The sequence below is a fragment of the Coenobita brevimanus genome, chromosome 23, assembly GCF_032717465.1.
Source record: "Coenobita brevimanus isolate Jiangsu-jjx chromosome 23, ASM3271746v2, whole genome shotgun sequence".
Taxonomy (NCBI): Eukaryota; Metazoa; Arthropoda; class Malacostraca; order Decapoda; family Coenobitidae; genus Coenobita; species Coenobita brevimanus.
Window position 1 is genome coordinate 61,855,185 of NC_136976.1, and position 27,884 is coordinate 61,883,068.

The window sequence follows — 27,884 nt, forward strand, 5'->3', positions numbered from 1 at the left end:
CAGTGTTCATATATGTTTATAGTATTATTATCAGAATGTGATTGGCAATTGGTAATGGTGTGTGAGCGAAAAATAGTGATTACAACACCGCTGATGTGGCAGTGAAGTGCAGGCAATTACAGTGCCTTTTACCTGCCTCAGTGAACACAGAGTGGGTGTTTATCGTATGTGCAGTGTTCATATATGTTTATATTATTATTATCAGAATGAGGTTGGCATTTGGTAATGGTGTGTGAGCGAAAAATAGTGATTACAACACCGCTGATGTGGCAGTGAAGTGCAGGTAATTACAGTGCCTTTTACCTGCCTCAGTGAACACAGAGTGGGTGTTTATCGTATGTGCAGTGTTCATATATGTTTATAGTATTATTATCAGAATGAGGTTGGCATTTGGTAATGGTGTATGAGCGAAGGTAATGATGTGTGAGCGAAAAATAGTGATTTTACACCCCTCACTTCTAACGGCACTGCCCGTCCTGTGAAAGTCAACAAAGTCATGAAACCTACATCAATGGAAAGCTGAAGGTTAGTACTTTCTAATGGTACCTTATTTTTTTCTCTAGCTTTATTCTGTGCAGAATTATTAAGGTTTAAAGGTTTGTTTACATTTGGCTGAAACCCCCGCGGGAGAGGACAGTCAGACCAAAACAATACCCGCGGTTAAAGGGTTAAGTATATCATTTACTACACTTTCTGATGACAACTTGACTCTCATTGGTCTTGTTCCCCCCTTTCTTATAAGGCCCTATCCTCCTGACTTCCTCAATTTCTTTTACCCACTTGTCTCCTTCGGGATCAATCTTGCCTAATATTCCTCTCACCAGGTTCGTGTCTCTCTCGAGTCTCACGGATCTAACCTTTTCTTCCTCCTCTCTGTTTCCAAATATTACCACACATCTGTTCCTTTCTACAGTTTCTCTCACTATTTCCTCTTTTTTCTTCAGTATTTTCACTACATTTTCTTCCATTTTTTTCTTGTTCATTTCCCTTTCTTCCTGGATGATTTCTCTTAAGCTGACCACTTCTTTCTCTTCTTCTTCTATGTGTGCCCACTTTGCCTTATGCTCTTCTAATACTCTACTCACCTTCTCCGTTTTATTAGTACTCTCTTCTAGTTTTCTCCTCAGTTCAATATTTTCACGCTTCAAATTTCTGATCTCCTCATTCGCTGTCTCATCGGACTGGATCAGACTGTATAGTAATCTCCGTATTTTCAGACACGTCCTTTAACACTAGATTCTCCACTTTCTTTTCAAGTTCACTAATCCTCATAGGCTAATCAGTGTTTTAACCAGATCCATGACGTTAGTATTTCTATCAAATCCTGGAAATTCGAGTCCCTCAGTGTTTACATTTTCAGCCATGTTTGAGATTGGTAACAGTACCAAAAACACCTGATACCGAAAATACTACAAACATTCATGTATGCTCTGGCCAATAAATCTCTACATTTTTGGTAGTCTATATTAACTTACAGTATTTTAAACTTAAAACAAGACCATGGGAGAAAGGATAAACATAATTCCTGAAAACTACTTAAGGTTCGCAGTGGTGGCTGGGCCTGGGAGCAGTTAAGAGACGTCCATTCGCTGTGGCTGCTAGCTAGTGTGTGTGTGAGAGAGAGAGAGAGAGCGAGAATGCTTGCATGTAAAATACTACCAGCAGCATAATTCAATCTCCTACCCTGGAGTGTTCATGGTAAGTAATGACAACCATCATCCACTCACTTGATGTAGTGCTGCCTGCTTCGTTAGCATATATAATTCTTTCACTTTGTCTACTCTCCTCTCTTATTTCTGCCATTCTTCTGTCACTTTTTATTCTTTCCACTTCAAGTGGCTATACACAGAATGACACACCTAATGGTTTCCTTTACTCCAGGAAGCTATTTACGATGCTGGGAGATAGTACATAACGAAACAATCAGCGATGTAGGGCCTAGTATGGTGCCCCCGTTAACTAGCTGGAGAGACTTAAATGTGGCATCCATCCAGGAATTAAATATCCACACCCTTCCCTGCATCTCACTCTGGCAAGGCGGTATCTGCTGCAGGGGAGCACTAGTTTGCACAGGATGACCCTGCAGGCATACTTACCTGCAGTTGATGGATCTGCCTGGCCAGACAGACTGGGTATCTCAGCAACTATCCTGGAATTTTCTGGACTGTGGCAACCTAGCTTCAGATCCCTATGCTCTGAAGTGGGTATGGGATAGGTTGTTACCGTTACTTGGCATGAAGGTATAAAATTTAATTGCATTGCTCTTCCATGCAGTGGGAAAGGATATGAATGATTATTGTTAGACTGTAAACTACAGTATTCTAGTTTATTACTTCTCTCTAAAAATTTTGAGATGAGATTATAATCATTTAATGTGTTTAGAAACAAGCTGTTTCAGAATTAGGCATAGCTATACCTGTGTTTACTTCCCCAATCTTTCAGCAAACATTCATAACATTGGTGTATTTTTTCCTAACGTTATATTCTTACTTCTGCTGTTCTACATTGCAGAACTGTAGTGTTTTCTCCTGAGAACTTTTGTGTGTAGTTAGTTATAGCATATATTTGTGCTATATTTACAGGTGTTGTATCAATCATGGACCCTCTAGACTTTGAACGAGCCCATTCCTACCTGCTGACAGTCCAGGCTACAGATGGAGGAGAACCACCACTCACCAACCATGCAACTGTCAATGTCACTGTCACAGATGTCAATGACAATGAGCCCATATTTCTCCAAAATTCATACTCAGTGATAGTTAATGAAGCAGCACTTGTTGGGGAAAAGCTTATTCAGGTAAAGTTCTTCACAGTATGTCATTTTACCACAAAAAAATCTGTTGGCTTGTAAGTTTAATTCCATTGGAATTTACAAGAATAAGATCTGGTAGTCGGCAATGCCCTATGCCATTTTTCCACATTGTGTTGAGGAAAAAATATCATAAATTTAATTATATACTTCAGAAAATCTCAGCTGGTGAAGCATTCAATGCTGTGGCATTGAAAGCTAAGGATGCAAATAAAGCAAGGTATAATATTTATAATGCCCCCAGATAACTCCATATAAATATTGCACCATTTTGGCTCATAAGGTTCTTAACTTTTCTTAATAGAGAGAATGAGAATCATGATATTTCTAAAATTTGCTATTTGGACTGCCAGTTTAGAGGCAGCACCACATGTGTTGGTTCTTAAAGCAGTTTTTTCTGATCTGTAGGTTGTGGCAACAGATTTAGACAGCATGGCAAATGGAAGAATAACATACAGTATTGCCAGTGGAGATCCAGATCACCAGTTCCGTATTGATGATATTACTGGTTGGGTGTATGTTGCTGGCCCACTTGACAGAGAGGATGTTGCTTCATATAACCTGGAAGTAATTGCACTTGACCAGGGAATTCCGCAGAGATCTGGCTCAGTAATGGTCAACATTGAACTTCGAGATGCCAATGATAACCCACCTCTTTTCATCGAGACAAATCACACAGCTTATGTTCAGGTATGGAAAGCATCTAATACTCAGTCACCAGTGTTCAAGAGGAAACTAAGAGCAAGTAGGCCAGAGGGACAGAAATGGGAATGAATAATTTATGGGGGAAAATAGAACAGCAATAACTAACAGACTTCCATTATTCCTCCCTTGACCCATTTCAGCCTGTCTCTCACAAGTTTTACACACCCCTGCCAATATTGATTTATTCAGAAGCAGTACAAGTAATGATATACAGTAGTCTCTACCAATTCCTGGGGTTAGGGAACAGAAAATGAGACTGAAGGAATCCATGATTAAATCCCCTCTCTCAAAATCCCTAACAGCTGTAATTTAATTAAGTGATTGCCAAAAACCCTTTGTAGTGTCCCAGAGGATTATCAGACATCAGAATCTGTTTGTTTAAAGTATATTTTGAAATGGCTTAACAGTACAGGTACAGTATATTTCTTGTACTGTTTAGTCATAAAATACTTAGCAGCTGCATACTATATGTATTTGTTATCATCCTTTTGCAGTGCCCCCAAACATAATCAGACATGTGAAAAGACCTGCACATGCTAGTATGGTCCAGCCTTCAAACATAACATAGTGTATCACTGTTGATCGTCAGTAGATATAAGTATATGATATTTAGTGACAGACAAGTGGCATTTTTCATGTGTGATTGCTGTTCATGTATTGGACAAATCTACCCAGTGACAGTTCATTGTCGTGTTCCAAATCATCATCAGACAGGTGAAAAGACCTGTACATGCTGACATGGTCTGTGACCTGTACATGCTGACATGGTCTGTGACCTTTAAACTTATTGTAACACAATTCATTATCACTGGACATAATCACATGATATTAAGTAACAGTCAGATAGTGTAATCTTCTCGCTGGTAATCCGTAGATGTAATCATATAATATTTATTTACACATAAGTGGTATATTTCACTTATTATCTGTACTCATGTATCAGAGAACCAAGAATCTGAAGAAGACCAGAAGGTAGTTATTGTTTCAGAGCAATATTAAGTGTTTTTGTCCATCACTGAGTTTGGACCTGTGAATTCACCCAACTACACAGTGTTCCATTCATTGGTGTCAATATTTTAAGCATAACTAGCTTTCTGATATTAATATTATTAATATTTGCTCATTCGGGGCACTCACCATCCACTCACTTGATGTAGTGCTGATCTCAGGTGTCTGCCCATTCCTCTCCTCCATCCTTCTTTCCTTCCATCCTCTTCTGTCTTTCTTTCCTTCATTCTTTCCTTGTCCTTCTGCCTACAGGTGACTTTACACTCCCTCTTCTGCTTTTCTTTCCTTCACTCTTTCCTCTTCCTTCTGCCTGTGGGTCTGTACACTGAGTGACAAGCCAAATGGTTTCCTGTACACCAGGAAACAGTTTACTACACTGGGTGTTCCATACAGGGCTCTTGTTTGGCGAGCCACAGCTTGCAAATGCGAGTATTTTTTTTTTCCTTCGGCAAACAAATTTTACATGCAAGTTGCCTTTTGGGAAGGAGAAAATACATCCACTTTGGCAAGGAGTAAACTACAAAATAAATAAATCTCACTTAAATTAACAAAAATGCACATTGTGATCAATTATTAAGTCTTTCCTTGTCACCTCCTTGTCACCATTGTGAATGTTTAAAACCTCATTATTTGATTCTAATCATTACAATATGTATATAAATAAATATATTTATTGCTCGTAAAATATTTTGGCTCGTAGTCAGTTTGGCTACTAAAAACTTATTTGGCTCGTAAATCTGAAACCTTAGGAGCCAAATGGCTTATAACCAGATTTTGGCACCTGGTGGTTTAGAGGGCAATTATGGAGCTCCAATTAGATTGAGCTGGTGAAGGTTTATATCCAAGGGATGGTTGGGGTTTATTGCTCACATAATGCCACTCAGGGATGAGTGAGGCTGGTCACTCTCATCTTAAATGTCAGGACCAAATTGCCTAGCTCTGGGCTTCTACGCTCCTCATGGGGCAACGTAGGATTGGATGTTGAATGAATGAATATTTGCTCATTCCAAGAAATTATATATAGGGTTACTGCTGTGATTATTATGGGCCAAAGGATGGTTGGCTCAGGAGACAAAATTTCTGTCTATCTATTGCCAGATGCCTTAATCTCATAAGGGTTCGCCACAAACAAATTGCTTCCATGTCGCCCTGTCCTCCGCCATTTCATTGCCCTGCTCCCAGCTCACACCCCCTCTCTCATATACCTCTCCACTCCATCCTTCCATCTCATCCTTGACCTCCCCCTCCCTCTCCCCTCCTCCACCTCACTCACATACACTCTCCTCATCAGGCTCTCGTTCTCCACCCTCTCGACATGGCCAAACCACCTCGATGTATTTCTCCTAACGCTACCTATCACATGAGACAAAACTTCATTCATTCATTCATTCATTGCCAGACGCCATGTATCCCAGACAGGGTGGCCAAGGGCTTAGAGTTAATTGTTTTACAGGGAGGGGCACTAATCCTCCACCAACCCCACATGACACGTAGGGATGCCAACAGCATCTGGTGTTCCCAGGCGGTCACCCATCCAAGTACTAACCAGACCCAACGTTGCTTAACTTCGCTAATCGGACAGGAAGCGGTGTACTCAACGTGGTATAGCCGTTGAATGAACTTTTTCGGTTTTCAGTGTTTTGTTTTTCATGGTTTTCTTGGTGTTTAGCATTACTTTGGATATTCCTGTGTGTGTTTTGATGTCTAAATATGGCAGATTGACCTAAAAACAGTGCCAAAATTAGGAGGGGTATTGTACATACAGTAGTGTATAGGTACAGTACATCCCCCTAGTACTCATGTTTAGAGTACGTGAGGACCTATTTTATTCTAATTTTAGTTATTTTTTTATTAGTACGCAAATTGAACTCATTGTAAGCGAGACGGGCAGTGAGGAGTGGCCCAAATCCGGGGTTACCCTGAGTAGCGACATTACCACCCCAAGAAGCGCCAACCACCTGTGATGGAGAGTGGATACTTGTCTATGAGCCATTTCCTGGGGAGGATCAAGAGGATGATGCAATGTCTGAGGTGTCAGTAATAGACTTTGAAGGGTTTATGAACGAAGTGAGTGCATTGGCTAGGGAAAGTGTTGAAAATGCTGGTGACTAGAGTAGTGAGGAAGGTGGTGTGTCGAGTGGTGCAGGAATTGCACGCTAGGGTTCCAAGACAATTCGCCATCAAGTCAATTCGCTGTCAGACAATTCCCGATCAAAACATGGACGATTTGCCATCAGGATACTTATTATTAATTAATCAGTACTTTAGTAACTGTATTTCAGGGGGATCCATAAAAGTCAGTGTTCAGTAGTGTAGGCTTTGGATATCATTTATTAGTTGCACCTTTAGTCAATATTGACTAAAGGTGCGACTAGTAAATAATATCCAAAGCCTATGTTATTGAACATAGACTTTGATGGTTATTAAAGTATTGATTAATTAATAATAAGTATACAGGTACTGTATTTATGGAATGATGGGGAATTATCCAGGGTGCGAATTGTTTGGCCATGTGGAGAGGATGGAGGGTGAAAGACTGACTAAGAGAGTGTATGTGAGTGAGGTGGAGGGGGGAAGAGGGAGGGGGAGGCCAAGGATGAGATGGAGGGATGGGGTGGAGAGGTATATGAGAGAGGGGGGTGTGAGTTGGGAGCAGGGCTGTGAAATGGCGGGGTACAGGACGACGTGGAGGCGATTTGTTTGTGGCCACCCCAAATGGGATGAGGCGTCTGGCAATAGATAGATAGAATTGTCCTGATGGGGATTCGTCCATATTTTGACGGGGAATTGTCTGACGGCAAATTGTCTTTGAGTTAGTTTTATGGGGAGGGGCAGTAACTCTCCGCCAAACCGCTTGTGGACGTGTAGGGAACACATATGTGTTAGTTAGGCAATGTCTATGTCTATCTATCTGTCTGTCTTATCTATCTGTATATATATATATATATATATATATATATATCTGTCTGCCTGTTGCCAGACGCCATAATCCCGTAAACGGTGGTCATTTGACTTTGAGTTAAGGGTGGCCATTTGACTTTGAGTTATTTGTTTTACAGGGAGGGGCACTAGCCTTCCACCAGCCCACTTGTTGACACGTAGGGAGCACGTATGGGTTGGTTATATGGTTACCACCCAGTGTTGTAAATGGTTTCCTGGCTTACAGGAAACCATTTGGCTTGTCACTCAACATAAAGTCACCTGTAAAGGAAAGAAAAGCAATAAGAAGTGACAGGAAGGATGGGAGAAATAGGAAGAGGGGAGGGCAGGCACAGAAAAAGAATGATAAAGGCTAAGGAAGAAGTAGGCAGCACTACATCAAGTGAGTGGATGATGGTCGCCACCACCTGCCACCAATATATATATATATATAATTATATATATAATATATACAGTATATATATATATATATATATATATATATATATATATATCTGTCTATCTGTCTATCTATCTATCTATATAGATAGATAGATAGATATAAATATATAGATATAGATATGATTTCCTTTCTTTAACACTCCTTTGTAAATTACAGGAGGATAAGGATGTGAATCACCTGGTGTTCAAGTTTGATGTTATAGATGCTGATGATGATCGAGCTGGAAATGGTAGTCCCTTCACATATGAGATCCGTGAGGGGAATGACAATACAGCATTTCGGATAACTCAGGATGGTCAGTTAAGAACAGCTACCAAATTTGACCAAAGAGTACAAGCAAAATACCGCCTTCAGATAAGAGTGTATGATAATGGTCGTCCTCCTTTGTATTCAGAAACATGGATTGATGTGAAGGTAATTTGGTCTTATTTTTTACACTTCAAAAATATCTCAGCAATATTCCTCTCCAAGTACCTAGAAAAATTTCCAGTCAATCTCATAATTAATTGGTTCACTCTCTCCAGGAAATATCATGTGATTCATATTAAATAATATTATTTTCTTTTGATTGCCATGAAACATTTCATATGAAGCAGAAAATACAAAGAAAAATTATTTTCCTATATATATTGTAGCTGTAACATGTCTTTATGAAAATTCTCTTCCAATAGTTTGTATTGATGGTATCATTAATCTTTACATTTCTTTTCCAGATAATTGAAGAGTCTCGCTTCCCCCCACACGTATTTCCTTTGTACGTGACTGTATTTGTACACACAGGAGAATACTATGGAGGAGTCTTGGGCAAAGTGAAGGCTGCAGATCAAGACCCTTATGATGTACTAACTTATTCCATTCTTCCTGACCCAGCTGGTATAAACACAAGATATTTTTCTGTCAATCCTCAAGATGGAACTCTAGCTGCTGTTGGAGGATTAGATGAAGGCTCATACACTGTCAACATCTCTGTTACTGATGGAAAGCTAACATCTTTCAGTAAAGCAAATATAGATGTTGTTGACATTAGTGATGATATGGTAGAGAGTTCTGTTATTGTGCAGCTTGGAGGAGCAAGCGCAGAGGAGTTCCTGCTCTCCTACAGACGCAGTTTCCACAGAGCAATCAAGAATCTTATGAATGCAAAATCTCGTGATGTTATCATTCTGAGTCTGCAGAACAGTCATGGGAGAAGAAGAAGAAGAAGAGATGATAAAAGGAAGCCATATAGCAAATCTTCCTACAGACAAGGAGACCTTGACGTACTCTTTGTTGTTCGTAAATCTTCTAATAATTTCTATTCAAGAAACTTTGTACGGAAAAAGGTTGCATCAGGTCTGCAGACATTGGAGGCTGTTCTGGGACTCCAAGTCTTAGGTGTGGTTGAGGATCAGTGCACTGAGGACACCTGTGAAAATGGACACTGTGAAGAGAATGTCATACTTGATGATGAGCAGGTGACAATATCCACTGATACTTTAAGTTTTGTCTCTCTCCACCACCAACATGAATCAAAATGTGTCTGTCCAAGTGGTTTTTCTGGCGCTCGTTGTGAAATTGTGGTCAACCAGTGTGCTCATAAACCCTGCCCATTATACAAAAGGTGTGTTCCAGACAGTTCTAGACTTGGATACATATGCTTGTGCCCAGAAGGACTAGTAGGACCAACCTGTCAACAGAACAGATCAAGCTGCCTTGGGAAAGACAACATTCCAGAATGCTACAGTCCAGTGTCTCCTCTGTCTTTCAAAGGAAAAAGTTATGCGCAGTACTCATTACACAATCCAATTGAACGGCACTTCACATTCTCTGTGTGGTTCCGGACACTCTATCCTTCAGGGAATTTAATGTTTACTGCTGGAAGGATTGACTACAGTATCTTGGAGGTAAGATGACCTAAGTACATTTCAATTAGATATGTACATTAGATATGTGCAGTAATTCAGAAGTGTTCAACTTACAGTATTCTGTATAAAATTCTCATGTGAGACAAATTTGAGGTCATTACATAAAGTTTTAAGCCTGGTGTTTCATGGATCAGTTTTGCTTGCTGAATGGTAAATATCTGAATCATATTTTTGGTCTATATATGAGGCCCCTAATAACATAATGTACCAAGCGCCACTGCAAGCGAAACCGAGTTAAGTATACCACTATGTAGACCAAGCCCTCTTTGATCTGGAAAGAAACCATGAGGTACAGAAAGCAACTGGCATTAGGGTCCAAATTCCCCCTCTGTAACATGGTCTCACTGCCCGCTTCACCTCAGTGTGTTGACAAGCCTTCATGCTGGTCACAGCACGTAGGACGTGCCTCCCAGCAACGTGTTTGGTGTTACCAGATACTAACATTTCTTTATGCTCACAGCCATGCATTTTTTTATAGCATTATTAATTATGGTACCATTATTCTAACATAATGGAATACTTTAGCATAAAAATGCATGATTTTAAGGGTAAGTTAGTCATTATGTACAGAAAACGGGAAAGGCTGAGAGCTCAGCAAGGCATTGGCAACTGTGATCTGGGAATCTGTCGTGACGTGACACAGTTTTTTGTTTATCAGCTGGCCTAGAACACTGCCTGGATTAACTGGCTATTTTCAGAGCTGTTTTAGTGTTTTTTCTCATTGTCTTGAGAACATGAGTGACTCTAGTAGTGAGCAAAAAGCTGCTGGTCCTTCTCATAACAGCAAAAAGCTTACCATTATTCCCAAATGGCTAAAATGAAAGATTTCTTTTTTTATAATAGTTTTTATTTTCTGAAAACAGTATTACATACATCTATTTTGCTTTTGTAAACATTTCCCATTGATATCTTTGGTTGGTTTGATTGTTAAAAATGCTTACTGAGAGTACGTTTTATCTCTCAATAAACACACTGGAGAAAAATGCAGCTATTGTTGTACTTTTCAGAATGCTACTAATTTCTCTTCTTCCAAGATTAGCATGACGTGAAAGTATGAACTTCAAGCTAAAATATTTAAAAAAAAAAATAAAAGCACTAAAAAATATTCACTAGTTCCAAAATTATGGCATTTTCAAAGTTATGCAACTTTAACTGCGTTTTCCTCCTTTTTCAACATGTGGCGTTCGGTACACTATGTTATTAGGGGCCTCATATCATCAGCAGCAGCAGTAACATCATAATTTGATTTATATACATCATCATCATCATCCATATCAGGTACCAGAGAACCAGAAAAAAATTGATTGAATGAGATACAATGCAACCACCAAAATCTGAATTGCTTGTGTCCACAAATCATTTGAACTTTTGCAACTTTGAACTTTAGAAGGAACAGTTGTTTGGCAATCCTTGTCTTATTCTCACAGTACAGATATATTGTACTGTACTCTTGACATGAACTTTGTAGTATGGTATGGGCTATCCAGCCTACCACAGAAATCCTATAGTCCTGTTTTTATAACACAGCCATTACCATTGATCTCTTATAACTTTAGCTATTAATAATTATCAGTACAGCACTGTATAATACTCACTATTAACCTTGAAGTATATTTCTTGCCTCTCTCTCCTCACGTTCTGTCTTACCATTTCTGTTCATTAACACTTCGCAGCTGTATTCACAATTAGCTTACTTCTACCAGTAAGTGGTGAACATTAATAAATTTGCATTCAGTTATTTATTTAAAGTGGAAATTCACAAATATACATAACTCTGACAGACTTCTTATGTTCACTAGCTGGCAATCAGTAGACTTTTGTTACAACCTACTTCTGCAGTTGGCATTATGCAGTCACTCTGTTCTCCACATGTGTGCATAGCTAACCCTCAGAATGCTTAGTTTAATGTTATTCAAGATGTCTATCTATCTATCTATTGCCAGACGCCTCAATCCCGTTTGGGTTGGCCACAAAGAAATCGCCTCCAAGTCGCCCTGTCCCCCGCCATTTCACTGCCCTGCTCCCAACTCACACCCCCCTCTCTCATATACCTCTCCACCCCATCCCTCCATCTCATCCTCGGCCTCCCCCTCCCTCTTCCCCCCTCCACCTCACTCACATACACTCTCTTCTTCAGTCTTTCACCCTCCATCCTCTCCACATGGCCAAACCACCTCAGTGTGTTCCTCATAACACTTCCTATCACATCCACATCCACACCACAACGCTTCTTTATATCCTCATTCGTCAGCCTGTCTCTTCATGTGACTCCACAGGCTCCTCTTAAATAACTCATTTCCACTGCTCTCACTCTTGACTTGTGCCCTTCCAACAATGTCCAAGCTTCACTTCCATACGTTAGAGTTGGTATCACAATACTGTCATGTAGTAACTTTTTCACTTCCATGCTCACTTCCCTGTTTCTTATCACTGCTTTCAAAGAACCAGCAACCTTTCAAGATGTATTTATGATAATGCACACTTATATAAGTCCTCATTATTGCAACCTTGTAGAAATATTGAAATCATGTATAGTGATGCAGTGTGTGTGTGTGTGTGTGTGTGTGTGTGTGTGTGTTCTTACCTAATTCTTACCTAATTGTATCTTTACAGGAATGAGTCAAGCTTGTACTGTCCCATGTCTTAAACCATATTTATCATACATATCCTTAAATTTGTGAATTGTTTTGGCACACACTATTTAATTCGGTAGTGCATTCCATTGATTAATTGCTCTGTTTGGGAAACTGAGTTTCCTTACGTCTTTATCACCTCTCTTCTTATGCAGTTTTTTGCAGTGTCCTCTTGCTGATGCTTCTCCATATGTTAAGTAATCATTTATGTCTATTTTCTCCTTCCCTGATATGCACTTATATAGCATTATCATGTCACCTTTTTTCCTTCTCTCCTGTAGTGTTGGTAGATTCAATTTATTTAGTCTTTCTTCGTAGCTTACGTCCCTTAAGCTTGGTATCCATCTTGTAGCGGCCCTTTGAACTTTTTCAATCTTGTCTATATGCTTTTTGAGATGAGGACTCCAGACTACTGATGCATATTCCAGGGTTGGTCTAATGAATGATGTTATTATCCTTCTTAGCATGTCTTCATTTATGTATGTGAATGCTATTCTCACATTTGCAAGCAGTGTATACATGTTCCGTACCTTCTCGCTGATGTGGTCAGCCGGAGATAGTCTGTTATTGATAATCACACCTAGGTCTTTCTCTCTTTCTGATGTTTATAGGGTTTTATTTCCTAACTTATAATTCCAATCAGGTCTTTTTCCACTTTTACCAAACTTGATTACGTGACACTTGTCCACATTGAATTCCATTTGCCATGTACTACTCCATTCATGAAGTTTATTTAATTCTTCTTGTAGCTCTTTACAAGAGTCTGTGTTAGTAATTCTCCTTTGTATTTTTGCATCATCTGCAAACATATTCAGATAGCTCTCATTTCCAGTGTTACTGTTTATATTATTTATATACACTAAAAACATGATTGGTGCCAGCACTGAACCCTGTGGTACTCCACTAGTCACTTCTTTCCATGATGAGTAGTTTCCTCTTAGTACTGTTCTCATTTCTCTTTTTATGAGAAAGTCTTGCATCCAGCAAAACAGTTTGCTTCGAATTCCTCCTTGTTGGTACAGTTTCCATAAAAGTCTTTGGTGTGGTACTGTGTCAAAAGCTTTCTTGAAATCTAAATAGATACTGTCCACCCATCCTTCCCTTTCCTGTATTGTGTTTGTTACTCTGTCATAGTAGCTCAACAGATTAGTAACACATGATTTTCCTTTTCTGAAACCAAACTGTCTTTCTGTTATCATACTGTTTTCTTCTAGATGATTTACCCAAGCTTTTCTTATAAGCTTTTCTAATACCTTGCTTACAACACTGGTCAGTGATACTGGTCGGTAGTTGAGTGGATTTTGTCTGTTTCCTTTCTTGAATAAGGGGACAATATTTGCTTTTTTCCAAATATCAGGTAGTTTCCCTTGACTCAAGGATTTCTTAAAAATTAAAAATAATGGTTTACTTAACTCCTTAGCACATTCTCGTAATACCCAACATGAAATTTCATCAGGACCACTTGCTTTTCCTCTGTCTAATCTACTTAACTCCTCCTGTATTACTTTTTCTGCTATTTGTATATCTGGTAGTATGTGTGGACATGCGTGTTCCACATAGTCCCTCTCAAAATTTTTTTCTTCTGTAAAAACTAATTGGAAATTCTTATTTAGTGCTTCACAAATATCTTTCTCTTGTGTATAAGTGATTCCCTCGTCCGTAATGGATTGTATTATATCTTTTACTTTGGTTTTGCTTCTGATATAGCTGTAAAACAGCTTTGGTTGATCACTACTTTTATTTATTATATCCTCCTCAAACTGTTTTTGTGCTTCCCTCCTTATTCTTGTATAGTTGTTTCTTGCCTTTTTGTAATTATTATACGCCCTTTCACTATTGTGTCGTCTGTATCTATTCCACAACAAATCTCTTCTTTCTTTTGATTTTTTACAGTCTGTATTGAACCATTTCTGTATTTTCTTATCTGCATCTTTGTGCTGTGGGATGTACTTCTGAACTCCTATTTCATAAAATTCACAGAATTTTTTATATACAGCATTTACATCTTGTCCTCTAAGCTCATTTTCCCAGTCAGCTTCTAAGAAATACTTCTTTAGGTCTTGATAATTTCCCTTTTTATAGTTTAGGCTCTTTTTGTAACTGTCATTGCTGTTTACTATGTCATATGCTATCCTGAAGTTATAATTTAGTACTGCATGATCGCTTTTGCCGAGTGGAGGGTGATATATTAAACTGTCAATATCATTTTCTTGCCTAGTAAATATTAGATCTAGCACTGAAGGTACATCAAGTCCTATTTTTCTGGTGGTTTCCCTCACATGTTGCGTTAGGAAAAACTCTTGCGCGAGATCCAGGAGCTTTTGGTCCCAACAGCTTTCTTGGCTAATTATATCTAGAGTATTCCAATTTATATTTGTATTGAAATCCCCAGTTATTATAATTCTTTCCGATTTCTTTTCCATTTTATGTAGTAATGATCTTATACTCTGAATTGTACTCTCTGCCAGGTCCTCATATTCGTCTCTTTCCCATGTGTTTGATCTGGGTGGCATGTACAAATTGGCTACAATTACTTTACCTTCAGATGGGTTTTGATCTCTACTGCAATCAGTTCTACTTGTGATGGTATATCTAGTTTTATTTCCTTGCCTTTTAGATTTTTCTTAGTTAATATTATAATTCCTCCCCCTTTTTTTAAATTTCTGTCTCTTCTCCATATATTGTATTCCTCTAAGTTTAGTATATCATTGGATATCCTTGGTGTTAATTTTGTTTCAGTTAGGCATATTATTTGTGGTTCGTTTTCTCTGACATAATCATTCATCTCTAGTAATTTAGATACCATTCCATCCACATTTGAGTACATCAACTTTATCGTCTTGTTTATATGCTTGTCATGACGTGGTTCTATTACCTTCCTCCTTTTTCTTCCATCCTGTTTGTGTACCACTTTCGTACCTGCAATCCTATTACTTTGTAAAAAAATTTCTTCTTCTCCTCTTCTGATCTTCCCTCATTTTTTGTTTTTGCTTCCTCCCTTTTCTCTTTCAGTACTTCCAGTTCCTCTTGTGTTAGGCATCTTTTTATCCATACATTTTTGAACTCCTCTTTTTCCATAAGATTCTTTGCATTTTTTAGTATCTCTTCCACAGTGTTTACACTCTGGAAAGTCACCTTTAGAGGTCTTGTCTTGCTTTTCTCGTATTTCGCTAACCTTTTGTGTTCCTCTATGTCTTTACTACAGATTTCCTCTGATACTTCTTTCAGTAAGCTCATTACATTTGCCATCTCCTTTTTGTCTCTTGTGATCTTGTTTTTTACTTCTTGTGATCTTGTTTTTTACTTCTTCCTCTTCAATACCAGTGATTACTATAGATTTGTTTATATCTGCTGAATCTCTGACTAACTTTGGATTGTTTTGGATTATTCTTTTCACTTCCTTTTTAATGCTTTTTTCCTCCACCCTTGTTTCTAAGTCTTTCTTTACTTTCACCATTTCAGCATATGTGGTTTCTACATCATTTTTGTAGCTTTGCACAGCTTCATTCACCTGTGTTATCTTCTCCTCAATATCACTGCTCTGGTCCATAAGACTGCTTGCTTGCCTAATTGTCTCTGTGTCATTTTTGAACTCTTCCATAACACTCTCGTGATTGACTACTGTACTTGCCATTTCACTCACTTTCTTCCTAAGCGTACTCAATTCCACTGTAAGTTCACTGATGGTTGTGTCTTTCTTATTGGCCTCCCTTCCTACTTTTTCTATTTCTTCCTTTTGCAAGTGCATTTGCTTCTTTTTTTCATCAATTTCATTTTTGAAAGCCATTTCTAGTTTGTGTACATGTTCAACCAGTCTATTGTGAGTCTCCACTTCAACCAGTTCTTGGTAGAAATCATCATTTTGCTTTTTACTTTTATCCCTTTTCTTTTCCAAATTTACTTTACTAAAGTATGTATCCATTTTGCAATACTAAAAGAACAGAGTTTGTACTTACAGAGTATGTACACTTTCCCCGTGTTGCTGTAGTCTAAACAAACCTGAGCTGACTCAGCGCATTTTTTCCTCGTTGTTCTTTTTTCTGTTTGAACAAGTCTTGTTTAAACTTATTATTTTTTTCCTTTTAATAATGAAAAATCATTTAGTCTAACCTGGTACAGAGCTTGACTCATACAAAGATACTAATTTAGATAATGCCACTGGCTGTGTTGGTTCGGTACGGAGCGCCGATGTCGGACGTCTGCCTTGGTTGACTCCCTCTGTGTGAGTGTGTGTGTGTGAAACAAGTGGAAAAAGATGTTGGAGGGTAATATATACAGTGAAGTTACCTCATAATTTACACAAATGTCGATTGCACAGTGCTTTAACAGTGACACAAATCACGTAAAAGAAACACTTTAGAAGACTGCTGCCTACCAACAATTCTGCTTTTTGTAAATGTGAGTAAAAACAGTTAGCTAATGATGTCTGACAAGCACTGTTACATGGTTAAGGGATATTTACTGTACAGTATTTTCACTTGGCATAGACTTTGGAGTATTATCACATTGCTTTGTAAATTCGTATACTGTAGTGTTTCCAACACTGTGACTGTCTGTGAGAACGCATGCAGAGACGGTTATAACTCTTCTTTCAGTCTGTAACTTACAGAACTTTTGAATATCATAACAAATTTATGTTGTAGGTGGTCAGGTTACCATCACCACAATCATCTCTTGATCCATGCACACTCTGCTTACCTGACACTTGAATGTTATGTTGCATACATTTCAGAGTAATGCAATAATCAGAATAACTAGGAGACTTTTCTGAAGCCATAATTATCATGAAATCTAAATAATATTTATACTGAATCAAAGAATGTAGGGCTCCTTGACTACAAGTACCGGAGGAAAGGAAATGTTTATTATGGGTGATTAGGAAGGTTAATCAGTACCAAGTGAGTGTAGTTGTCAGTCTTAGATAGTTGTTTCTTCAGTCATTTACTCTTGAGAGCGAATTGGGAAAATGAAAATGGTAGTTATTTCATTAATTGTGATATTTGAACTGTAGACATGTTCAGACTTTAGATATTCAAATTTTTGTGGCTGCACTGTACTACCCAAAGGTTCCCAGTTGAATGAACCAAACTCCCATTAACTCACCATTTGAATCCTGGTTTCACCAGACAAGTCACACGACGTTTTGCATGTAGCTTCACACACACTTTCTGATGGTCAGATATAAATATGATAGAAGCAACAACTAGTTTTGGATTTATAATGTGGCTTAGTTACATACAAGGAATTTACCAAGGTGAAAAATTTATTATGAATTTACTCAGGTGAAAAATTTGATTAAACCAATAGCTCATGCTTGTTGTTTCATTTTTTTTTTTTTTTTTAATGGTTTCATAAAATTAAACTAATTTTTGCCAATGTGTGGCCATATTCCACTCATGACTAACAAAGATAAAATTATCTTGATTCATACAGTATCTCAAAGTTATCTCTATTAGGACCATTAAAGCAGAACAACAACATTTGAACTATAATATTATTTTTACTATAACTTTATTCAAATTTTTCTTACATTCTGCATAAAGTAATTATGCCTGATATGTATACAATTGTTCTTTAGCTTGAAGGTGGTGAGCTGCACTATCGTTGGGATCTTGGGAGTGGAGAAGGCGTAGTGGCGGTTACATCACTACGTGTTGATGACGGAGACTGGCATCATGTGGGCTTGGAGCGGTTTGGGAACACTGCTGAGGTGACAGTTGATGGCAGGTACCGTGGCCAGGGAGCCTCACCAGGATCCTCAGATCTTCTCAACCTTGATACCCCACACCTTTACCTTGGGGCAGAAGTTCGACCATGGGCAGGAGCTCAGGACCCACGTCAGGGCCTTGTAGGCTGTGTGGATGATCCCAGGGTTGACGATGTGCCTCTGCCACTCACTCACACTGCCACCACTAAAGTTGCTTCACTCACCAGGTTGACTCATGTGTCACCTCACTGTGAGGCAACACTTAAACCCCCTGGTGTGTGTGGTGCTCATCCATGCTTGAATGGTGGTACCTGTGAGGAGCGTGGGGCCTCATTCATGTGTCAGTGTCATTCACGCTTCCTTGGCTCACGCTGTGAAATGGACTCTAATCCCTGTGCTTCATCCCCTTGCCTAAATAATGGCCACTGTGTAAATCTCAAAAATGCTTACAGGTGTGAGTGTCCAGCCAGGGTGTCAGGACCTCGATGTCAGTATATGTATTGTAATCCAAACCCATGCCTTAACAAAGGAATCTGTGAGGAAGGGATCTCAGGGCCAATATGCAAATGTCGAGGATTCACAGGAGCATACTGTAACATTGACATCAATGAGTGTGCCAAGAATCCCTGTCATAATGGAGGAAGCTGCATCAACTCTTATGGAGGCTTCAGATGTATCTGCCCTGGCAATGCCACAGGAACATACTGTGACGCTTACAAAGGAGTCTTTCCAGACATTGGTTTAGAAGAGGTGTGTACTGTAATGTAGCTGATCAGTATGAAATAATTTCATCATAATGGTTTTATTTAATGTTCACTGAAAATTATTTCATCTTCCATAGCAGTGATAATTTCTGTGTGAGCTTAGCTATATTTATCTTTGCTTATCATTCTTAGATCATCTACATCGTAATTGGGGTAGTGGCAGTTATCATCCTTGGCCTGATCATCGTGTTGGCCATGCACTGCCGTGAGCGACGGGCAGCACGACGGCGGCAGCTGCTGGAACAAACCAACCACGTCATACTAAAGCCCAAGAACACCGACAACCACACTGTATACAAGCGAAATTCAAAATTAAGCAACTTAGAAGCATCTCAGGTAAATAGCATTTATTCCTCTGTGCACCTCACTCAGGGTTTGGTGTGTACTTGTGTGTGTGCGTGTGTGCTTTGTTTATAGTTGAAGTGTAATTGAGTGATGGTTTGACTAATTTTTACTACTGGTATTTAATAATGGTAATGACTGCACCAGTTTAAAATATTGGAAGGAGTACCTATCATTGTCTGTCATTTGAATATAGACACTACTCCTATTTCCTATGCTTTTTATTTGTAGCATTTTGCAAGTGTAATTTTTTAATTGTTTCAAAGTTTCATTAGTAGAATCACTGCTAGATACTGCTTTTCATCACTGTATTTGCATATTAGTAATTTTCATTACCTGATGGAAGCTGTGCATGATCTTTAGGCTTCAGAATTATTTTTATATGCATTTCAATGAGTTCCAGGACATTTTTTAAGTTTAGTTATGTTTTTAGAGTGGCCACACTAACATTAAGGTAACTCATCAAAATGTTATCATATACCTTACTTCTTCACCCTAATCAAATCAGGCAACTTGTTACATACTTCATCATAAACCATTTTTAATATAATAGTCCTAAATACCACCTAATATTTTATCGTCTTATAAATTGTTAAATACAGTATTGATGATGGTATGTAACATTTACCTATCATACACCTAAAGGTTGTGTATTTTGATGGCTTACCCTTTCCTCCTGAGATCAGCCCAGTCAGATCTTGAGTGTCGTATTGGCTTGCCTGACTGTTGTGTTGGCTTGTATGTGTTGCAGAATCCGCACGGTTGCACGCCTCGCCCCGACTCCTACCCCACTAGTCCTAGTGAACCTGCCTACATGCCGCTAAACAACTTTGACACCATCCGTAGCTACGGCTCGGCTGGGGATGAACTGGAAAACCTCCCCCAGTTCTCCCGGGACTTTGTACAAAACATATCCAAGCCCAACAGCCTCTATCACCAACACACCCCTCAAATAAACCCCCTCGGAACCCTGCGAGGCTCCACAATGGGCTCCACTGTGAGCTCCACAATGGGCTCAGCTTTGTGTTCCCCTGCATCACCCAACCCAGCAGACACTGACAGTTTGCACAAGCCATGGAAGGATGCACTAGCACATAATTTGAAGGACACCTACTATGAGAATAACAAGATTCAGAATGGTTTGTATATATACATATATATATATTTTTTCATTTGAATTAGAAGTTCAAGGGTTGGTTGAAAATTAATGTGATTATTGCTACAACTCATTATTTCTGTTATGATTTTATTTTTTTATATTTATTTATAAATAAACACCCAAACATAAAATATTTACAAAACAGTAAATTATTTCTTGAAGTCTTTTGTGTCTTAAACATATTTTTTTTTTACAATATCAGTATAATGCATCTTTGTAATGTAGCAGCTCCTTTAATTGTTTTCCTTACAATACCTTTCACATAATTATTTAATGTTATATTTTGTTTTATCACTACTGATGACACAAGAACACTCGTCTTGTTCTTGGCAGATGTAAAATTCCGTCAGGGTGAGTACATGAGCCTCAAGAAGCTAAGTGTAGATGGCAGCACCAGGGATGACGCCAGTGTGCGGTCAGGGGCATCCATGGATGATCTGCCAGGTGGGTCAAAGCACACATCAGGTCTCTGGCATGGGCTTACCTCTCCTAATGTGCATCTTCCATTTGTTACTGAGAGGGCAATGTTAAACATGTGGCCGCTTGCATGACTTATCCTAGTTATTTTAATTTTGTTTTGAAAGTGCTGTTTTCCACCTCTCCCTCTTTTGTGTATTAAAAATGTTGTGTGAATGATGAGAATTAAATGAAAGTTGATTGTGTGCATACAAGGTTTTACACTTAAAAAAATTATGCAAAAAATACACTTTAGCCACTGGTAACACCCATTCTGGTTCTGTGATTCTAGGAAGTCATAATTTAACTTTGCTTTCTTAGTGTTAATTACTTCTTTTGGGGAGACAACTAAATAGAGTACTGTTAAGTTATTTTGTTTAGTACATCTTTCATTGTTTTTGAAACAATTCTTATACATAACTACAGGTACTTCATAGCTGACTATGGTACAGCATTATCTTCACTACAAGGCAAGTTCCTGAAGAGCTATACTGTAACCTGTATATTTTTTGTGTTGGTTTTGTGTGGGAAAGGGATATTTGATAGTGAAATCATTGTATTTACCTTTTCCCCTATTGCTGTTCACACAAGTAATGGGAGAAGGATACTGAGTAACCACAGTCAGGCAAGTAAAAGAAATTTTTTTTACTACCCTCTGACAAAGATGGCTGTGTACTGTATTGGTACTAGAGGCAAGATGTTCTATAGTACATAACAAGACACACTTAGCTTCTTAGTGCAGTATTTGCAAGAAAGTACTGTAAGGACGTAAAGTAGGAAATATCGTAATATATTATCATTAGGGTGGCCCTAATGAATGAGGGTGAGATTTGGAAGCTTCCGGTGTTGCTGTTTGCTGATGATACAGTATTGTTGAGTGAAGATGAATGGGAGTTGCAAGGTTTGGTGAATGAATTTGGGACAGTGTGTAGGAGGAGGAAGCTGAAAGTTAATGTAAACAAAAGTAAAGTTATGGTGTTTGAGAGGAATGAAGTCACAGAGTGTGCAGTGAGGTTGGATGGTGAGGATATGGAGAATGTGAGTGCATTCAAGTACTTGGGTAGTGTGATGAGTAAGGATGGAACATTTGGGGATGAAGTACGTGAAAGGGTACAGCAGGGAAGGAAGGTTGTTGGCACACTGAAAGCAGTGATGAGAAATAGGGAGGTGAGTATGGAAGTTAAGAAATCACTGCATGATGGTATTGTGATCCCTACCCTGACGTATGGAAGCGAGGCGTGGACCTTGCAAGAGGGGAACAAGTCAAGAGTGAGAGCAGTGGAAATGAGTTACTTGAGAGGAGCATGTGGAGTGACGTGGAGGGACAGGTTGACGAATGAAGAAGTGAAGGAGCGTTGTGGGGTAGATGTGGATGTGGTTGAAAAGATTAGGAGAAATACACTGAGGTGGTTTGGACATGTGGAGAGGATGGAGAATGAAAGACTGACTAAGAGGGTGTATGTAGGTGAGGTGGAGGGAGGGAGAGGGAGGGGTAGACCAAGGATGAGGTGGAGGGATGGAGTTGAGAGGTATATGAGGGAGGGGGGGGTGAGTTGGGGGGAGGGGAGTCAAATGGTGGGTGACAGAGTGACTTGGAGGCGTTTTGTCTGCGGCCACCCTTTGCGGGATTAGGGCGTCGGGCTATAGATAGATAGATAGATTATCTTTCCTTAGCCCTTTCACTGAAGGTAGTCAGTCTCTCAACCATTAAGTTACAAAGTGGGTGCCAGACCCATGTCATGTGCTCCTCTGGACATAATTCATCCAACTAATACAGTTCCTTGTCAACTAACACTTCTCATAAACTTCAGTACCTCCCTTTTTAAAATACTCATTTCTCATATCCATCCAGCTTCTGGGCCTAATATCCCTCCTCCTGCCTTCAGATTCATTTATATATATACTGTTTTTTTGTCACCATTCTATTTTAATTCATTTTTCCTTATAACCATGCAGTACCATCTAAGTACACTTCTTATAATTAGCAGACTTCCTTATCCATATGTTTCAGAAATCACATTTTCTTATTCAGTTTTCTCTTTGGACACATTTCTCAATAATCCAGTTTCCACTGCTCTTACACTTGACTATTCATTCTAATGTCATACAAAAATCTTACACCTATATGTTAATGTGGGAACTGACTCTCCTTCATGCAATCCCTCTTGGAGCTTCCTCATTCAGACCTCTGATTAGTATCAAGACTTTCATAGCACCAGCTATCTTACTTCCCTGTGCCGTGTGACTTTCCATTACCCTTGCAGAGTTACCTCTTTTCTGTTAATGAACTGAAGTACCGTTAATTAACTTTCTCACCAATCTGTCTCTCTCAGTCAACAGCACATCAAACATTTACTTTCATCAGTAACGATCATTGTACTTGTATCTATAATGTATGTACAGCAAGCATTCGCATAACGCGCGATCCAATAGCGCATAACTCACATAACTCGGGAGATGCCATTATGTGTCAAAAAAATGTCAGCGCGGAAAAAATAGATATAACGCGATTGGAGGAAGCTGCTCATTTTTTACTGGACCTGACTACGCAGTGATGATGGACATAACGCGGCAGGAGGCCCTAATTTATGTTTCAGAGTCATACTGCACAGCCAATGATAGATAGAATGTGGCACGAGGCATAAAGTTATGATTTATAGCATAACAGGTGATAGACAGAGCACAGATTCCATCAGCTAAAAAATGAGACCTTAAACATCACATGCTGCAATGGGAGGTAGTGGGAGGTGCAGTTGAGGGCAACTTACAGCAAACAGGAAGTGAGCTAGGCAGGGGGCAGGTGTGGGCAGGGGGACAGGGAGGGAAACAAGCAGGGGTGGGGGATGGTGGGGGGAAGGGGAGGGAGACAAGCAGGGGTGGGGTAGGGTTGGGAGATAAGGAGAAAGACAAGAACTGCTACACCTCCCACCCCGTCTCACTCAGTCGTTCTCTTACTCATTCTCTCACTAACTTACTCCACTCACTGACTCTCTCTCTCTCTCTCTCTCTCTCTCTCTCTCTCATACATACACACACACACACACACACACACACACACACACACACACACACACACACACACACACACACACACACACACACACACACACACACACACACAGGGAGTCATCCAAGGCAGACGTCCGACATCGGCACTCCGTACCGAACCAACACGGCCAGTGGCATTACCTAAATTAGTATCTTTGTATGAGTCAAGCTCTGTACCAGATTAGACTAAATGATTTTTCATTATTAAAAGGAAAAAATAATAAGTTTAAACAAGGCTTGTTCAAACAGAAAAAAGAACCACGAGGAAAAAATGCGCTGAGTCAGCTGGGTTTGTTTAGACTACAGCAACACGGGGAAAGTGTACATACTCTGTAAATACAAACTCTGTTCTTTTAGTATTGCAAAATGGATACATACTTTCGTAAAACAAATTTGGAAAAGAAAAGGGATAAAAGTAAAAAGCAAAATGATGATTTCTACCAAGAACTGGTTGAAGTGGAGACTCACAATAGTCTGGTTGAACGTGTACACAAACTAGAAATGGCTTTCAAAAATGAAATTGATGAAATAAAGAAGCAAATGCACTTGCAAAAAGAAGAGATAGAAAAACTAGGAAGGGAGGCCAATAAGAAAGACACAACCATCAGTGAACTTACAGTGGAATTGAGTACGCTTAGGAAGAAAGTGAGTGAAATGGCAAGTACAGTAGTCAATCACGAGAGTGTTATGGAAGAGTTCAAAAATGACACAGAGACAATTAGGCAAGCAAGCAGTCTTATGGACCAGAGCAGTGATATTGAGGAGAAGATAACACAGGTGAATGAAGCTGTGCAAAGCTACAAAAATGATGTAGAAACCACGTATGCTGAAATGGTGAAAGTAAAGAAAGACTTAGAAACAAGGGTCGAGGAAAAAAGCATTAAAAAGGAAGTGAAAAGAATAATCCAAAACAATCCAAAGTTAGTCAGAGATTCAGTAGAGATAAACAAATCAATAGTAATCACTGGTATAGAAGAGGAAGAAGTAAAAAACAAGATCACAAGAGACAAAAAGGAGATGGCAAATGTAATGAGCTTACTGAAAGAAGTATCAGAAGAAATCTGTAGTAAAGACATAGAGGAACACAAAAGGTTAGGGAAATACGAGAAAAGCAAGACAAGACCTCTAAAGGTGACTTTCCATAGTGTAAACACTGTGGAAGAGATACTAAAAAATGCAAAGAATCTTATGGAAAAAGAGGAGTTCAAAAATGTATGGATAAAAAGATGCCTAACACAAGAGGAACTGGAAGTACTGAAAGAGAAAAGGGAGGAAGCAAAAACAAAAAATGAGGGAAGATCAGAAGAGGAGAAGAAGAAATTTTTTTACAAAGTAATTGGATTCCAGGTACGAAAGTGGTACACAAACAGGATGGAAGAAAAAGGAGGAAGGTAGTAGAACCATGTCATGACAAGTATATAAACAAGATGATAAAGTTGATGTACTCAAATGTGGATGGAATGGTATCTAAATTACTAGAGATGAATGATTATGTCAGAGAAAACGAGCCACAAATAATATGCCTAACTGAAACAAAATTAACACCAAGGATATCCAATGACATACTAAACTTAGAGGAATACAATATATGGAGAAGAGACAGAAATTTAAAAAAAGGGGGAGGAATTATAATATTAACTAAGAAAAATCTAAAAGTCAAGGAAATAAAACTAGATATACCATCACAAGTAGAACTGATTGCAGTAGAGATCAACACATCTGAAGGTAAAGTAATTGTAGCCAATTTGTACATGCCACCCAGATCAAACACATGGGAAAGAGACGAATATGAGGACCTGGCAGAGAGTACAATTCAGAGTATAAGATCATTACTACATAAAATGGAAGAGAAATCGGAAAGAATTATACTAACTGGGGATTTCAATACAAATATAAATTGGAATACTCTAGATATAATTAGCCAAGAAAGCTGTTGGGACCAAAAGCTCCTGGATCTCGTGCAAGAGTTTTTCCTAATGCAACATGTGAGGGAAACCACCAGAAAAAGAGGACTTTATGTACCTTCAGTGCTAGCTCTAATATTTACTAGGCAAGAAAATGATATTGACAGTTTAATATATCACCCTCCACTCAGCAAAAGCGATCATGCAGTACTAAATTATAACTTCAGGATAGCATATGACATAGTAATCAGCAATGATAGTTACAAAAAGAGACTAAACTATAAAAAGGGAAATTATCAAGACCTAAAGAAGTATTTCTTAGAAGTTGATTGGGAAAATCAGCTTAGAGGACAAGATTTAAATGCTGTATATAAAAAATTCTGTGAATTTTATGAAACAGGAGTTCAGAAGTACATCCCACAGCACAAAGAAGCAGATAAGAAAATACAGAAATGGTTCAATACAGAATGTAAAAAATCAAAAGAAAGAAGGGATTTGTTGTGGAATAGATACAGAAGACACAATAGTGAAAGGGCATATAATAATTACAAACAGGCAAGAAACAACTATAGAAGAATAAGGAGGGAAGCCCAAAAACAGTTTGAGGAGGATATAATAAATAAAAGTAGTGATCAACCAAAGCTGTTTTACAGCTATATCAGAAGCAAAACCAAAGTAAAAGATATAATACAATCCATTACGGATGAGGGAATCACTTATACACAAGAGAAAGATATTTGTGAAGCACTAAATAAGAATTTCCAATTAGTTTTTACAGAAGAAAAAAATTTTGAGAGGGACTATGTGGAACACGCATGTCCACACATACTACCAGATATACAAATAGCAGAAAAAGTAATACAGGATGAGTTAAATAGATTAGACAGAGGAAAAGCAAGTGGTCCTGATGAAATTTCATGTTGGGTATTACGAGAATGTGCTAAGGAGTTAAGTAAACCATTATTTTTAATTTTTAAGAAATCCTTGAGTCAAGGTAAACTACCTGATGTTTGGAAAAAAGCAAATATTGTCCCCTTATTCAAGAAAGGAAATAGACAAAATCCACTCAACTACCGACCTGTATCACTGACCAGTGTTGTAAGCAAGGTATTAGAAAAGCTTATAAGAAAAGCTTGGGTAAATCATCTAGAAGAACACAGTATGATAACAGAAAGACAGTTTGGTTTCAGAAAAGGAAAATCATGTGTTACTAATCTGTTGAGCTACTATGACAGAGTAACAAACACAATACAGGAAAGGGAAGGATGGGTGGACAGTATCTATTTAGATTTCAAGAAAGCTTTTGACACAGTACCACACCAAAGACTTTTATGAAAACTGTACCATCAAGGAGGAATTCAAGGCAAACTGTTTTGTTTGATGCAAGACTTTCTCATAAAAAGAGAAATGAGGACAGTACTAAGAGGAAACTACTCATCATGGAAAGAAGTGACCAGTGGCGTACCACAGGGTTCAGTGCTGGCACCAATCATGTTTTTAGTGTATATAAATGATATAAACAGTCACACTGGAAATGAGAGCTATCTGAATATGTTTGCAGATGATGCAAAAATACAAAGGAGAATTACTAACACAGACTCTTGTAAAGAGCTACAAGAAGAATTAAATAAACTTCATGAATGGAGTAGTACATGGCAAATGGAATTCAGTGTGGACAAGTGTCATGTAATCAAGTTTGGTAAAAGTGGAAAAAGACCTGGTTGGGATTATAAGTTAGGAGATAAAACCCTATACACATCAGAAAGAGAGAAAGACCTAGGTGTGATTATCAATAACAGACTATCTCCGGCTGACCACATCAGCGAGAAGGTACGGAACATATATACACTGCTTGCAAATATGAGAATAGCATTCACATACATAAATGAAGACATGCTAAGAAGGATAATAACATCATTCATTAGACCAACCCTGGAATATGCATCAGTAGTCTGGAGTCCTCATCTCAAAAAGCATATAGACAAGATTGAAAAAGTTCAAAGGGCCGCCACAAGATGGATACCAAGCTTAAGAGACCTAAGCTACTAAGAAAGACTAAATAA

General features: G+C 38.6%; 1 protein-coding gene and 1 non-coding gene across 2 annotated transcripts in view; one reads left to right on the plus strand and one right to left on the minus strand.

The window, feature by feature from the left end:
• The window catches only part of LOC145392990 (fat-like cadherin-related tumor suppressor homolog), a 569,943-nt gene that overhangs the window by 503,016 nt on the left and 39,043 nt on the right, over window positions 1-27,884 (plus strand). Inside the window, exons 35-42 of the mRNA XM_080267295.1 lie at window positions 2,583-2,797; window positions 3,218-3,499; window positions 8,061-8,318; window positions 8,618-9,787; window positions 18,020-18,898; window positions 19,045-19,248; window positions 20,006-20,393; window positions 20,747-20,857. Coding sequence (XP_080123421.1) covers window positions 2,583-2,797; window positions 3,218-3,499; window positions 8,061-8,318; window positions 8,618-9,787; window positions 18,020-18,898; window positions 19,045-19,248; window positions 20,006-20,393; window positions 20,747-20,857 — 3,507 coding nt within the window. The remainder of the gene's footprint in view (window positions 1-2,582; window positions 2,798-3,217; window positions 3,500-8,060; window positions 8,319-8,617; window positions 9,788-18,019; window positions 18,899-19,044; window positions 19,249-20,005; window positions 20,394-20,746; window positions 20,858-27,884) is intronic.
• Window positions 6,020-6,138, minus strand: LOC145393107 (5S ribosomal RNA). The gene has a single exon (XR_013896124.1). It is a non-coding gene; the product is annotated as a 5S ribosomal RNA (ribosomal RNA).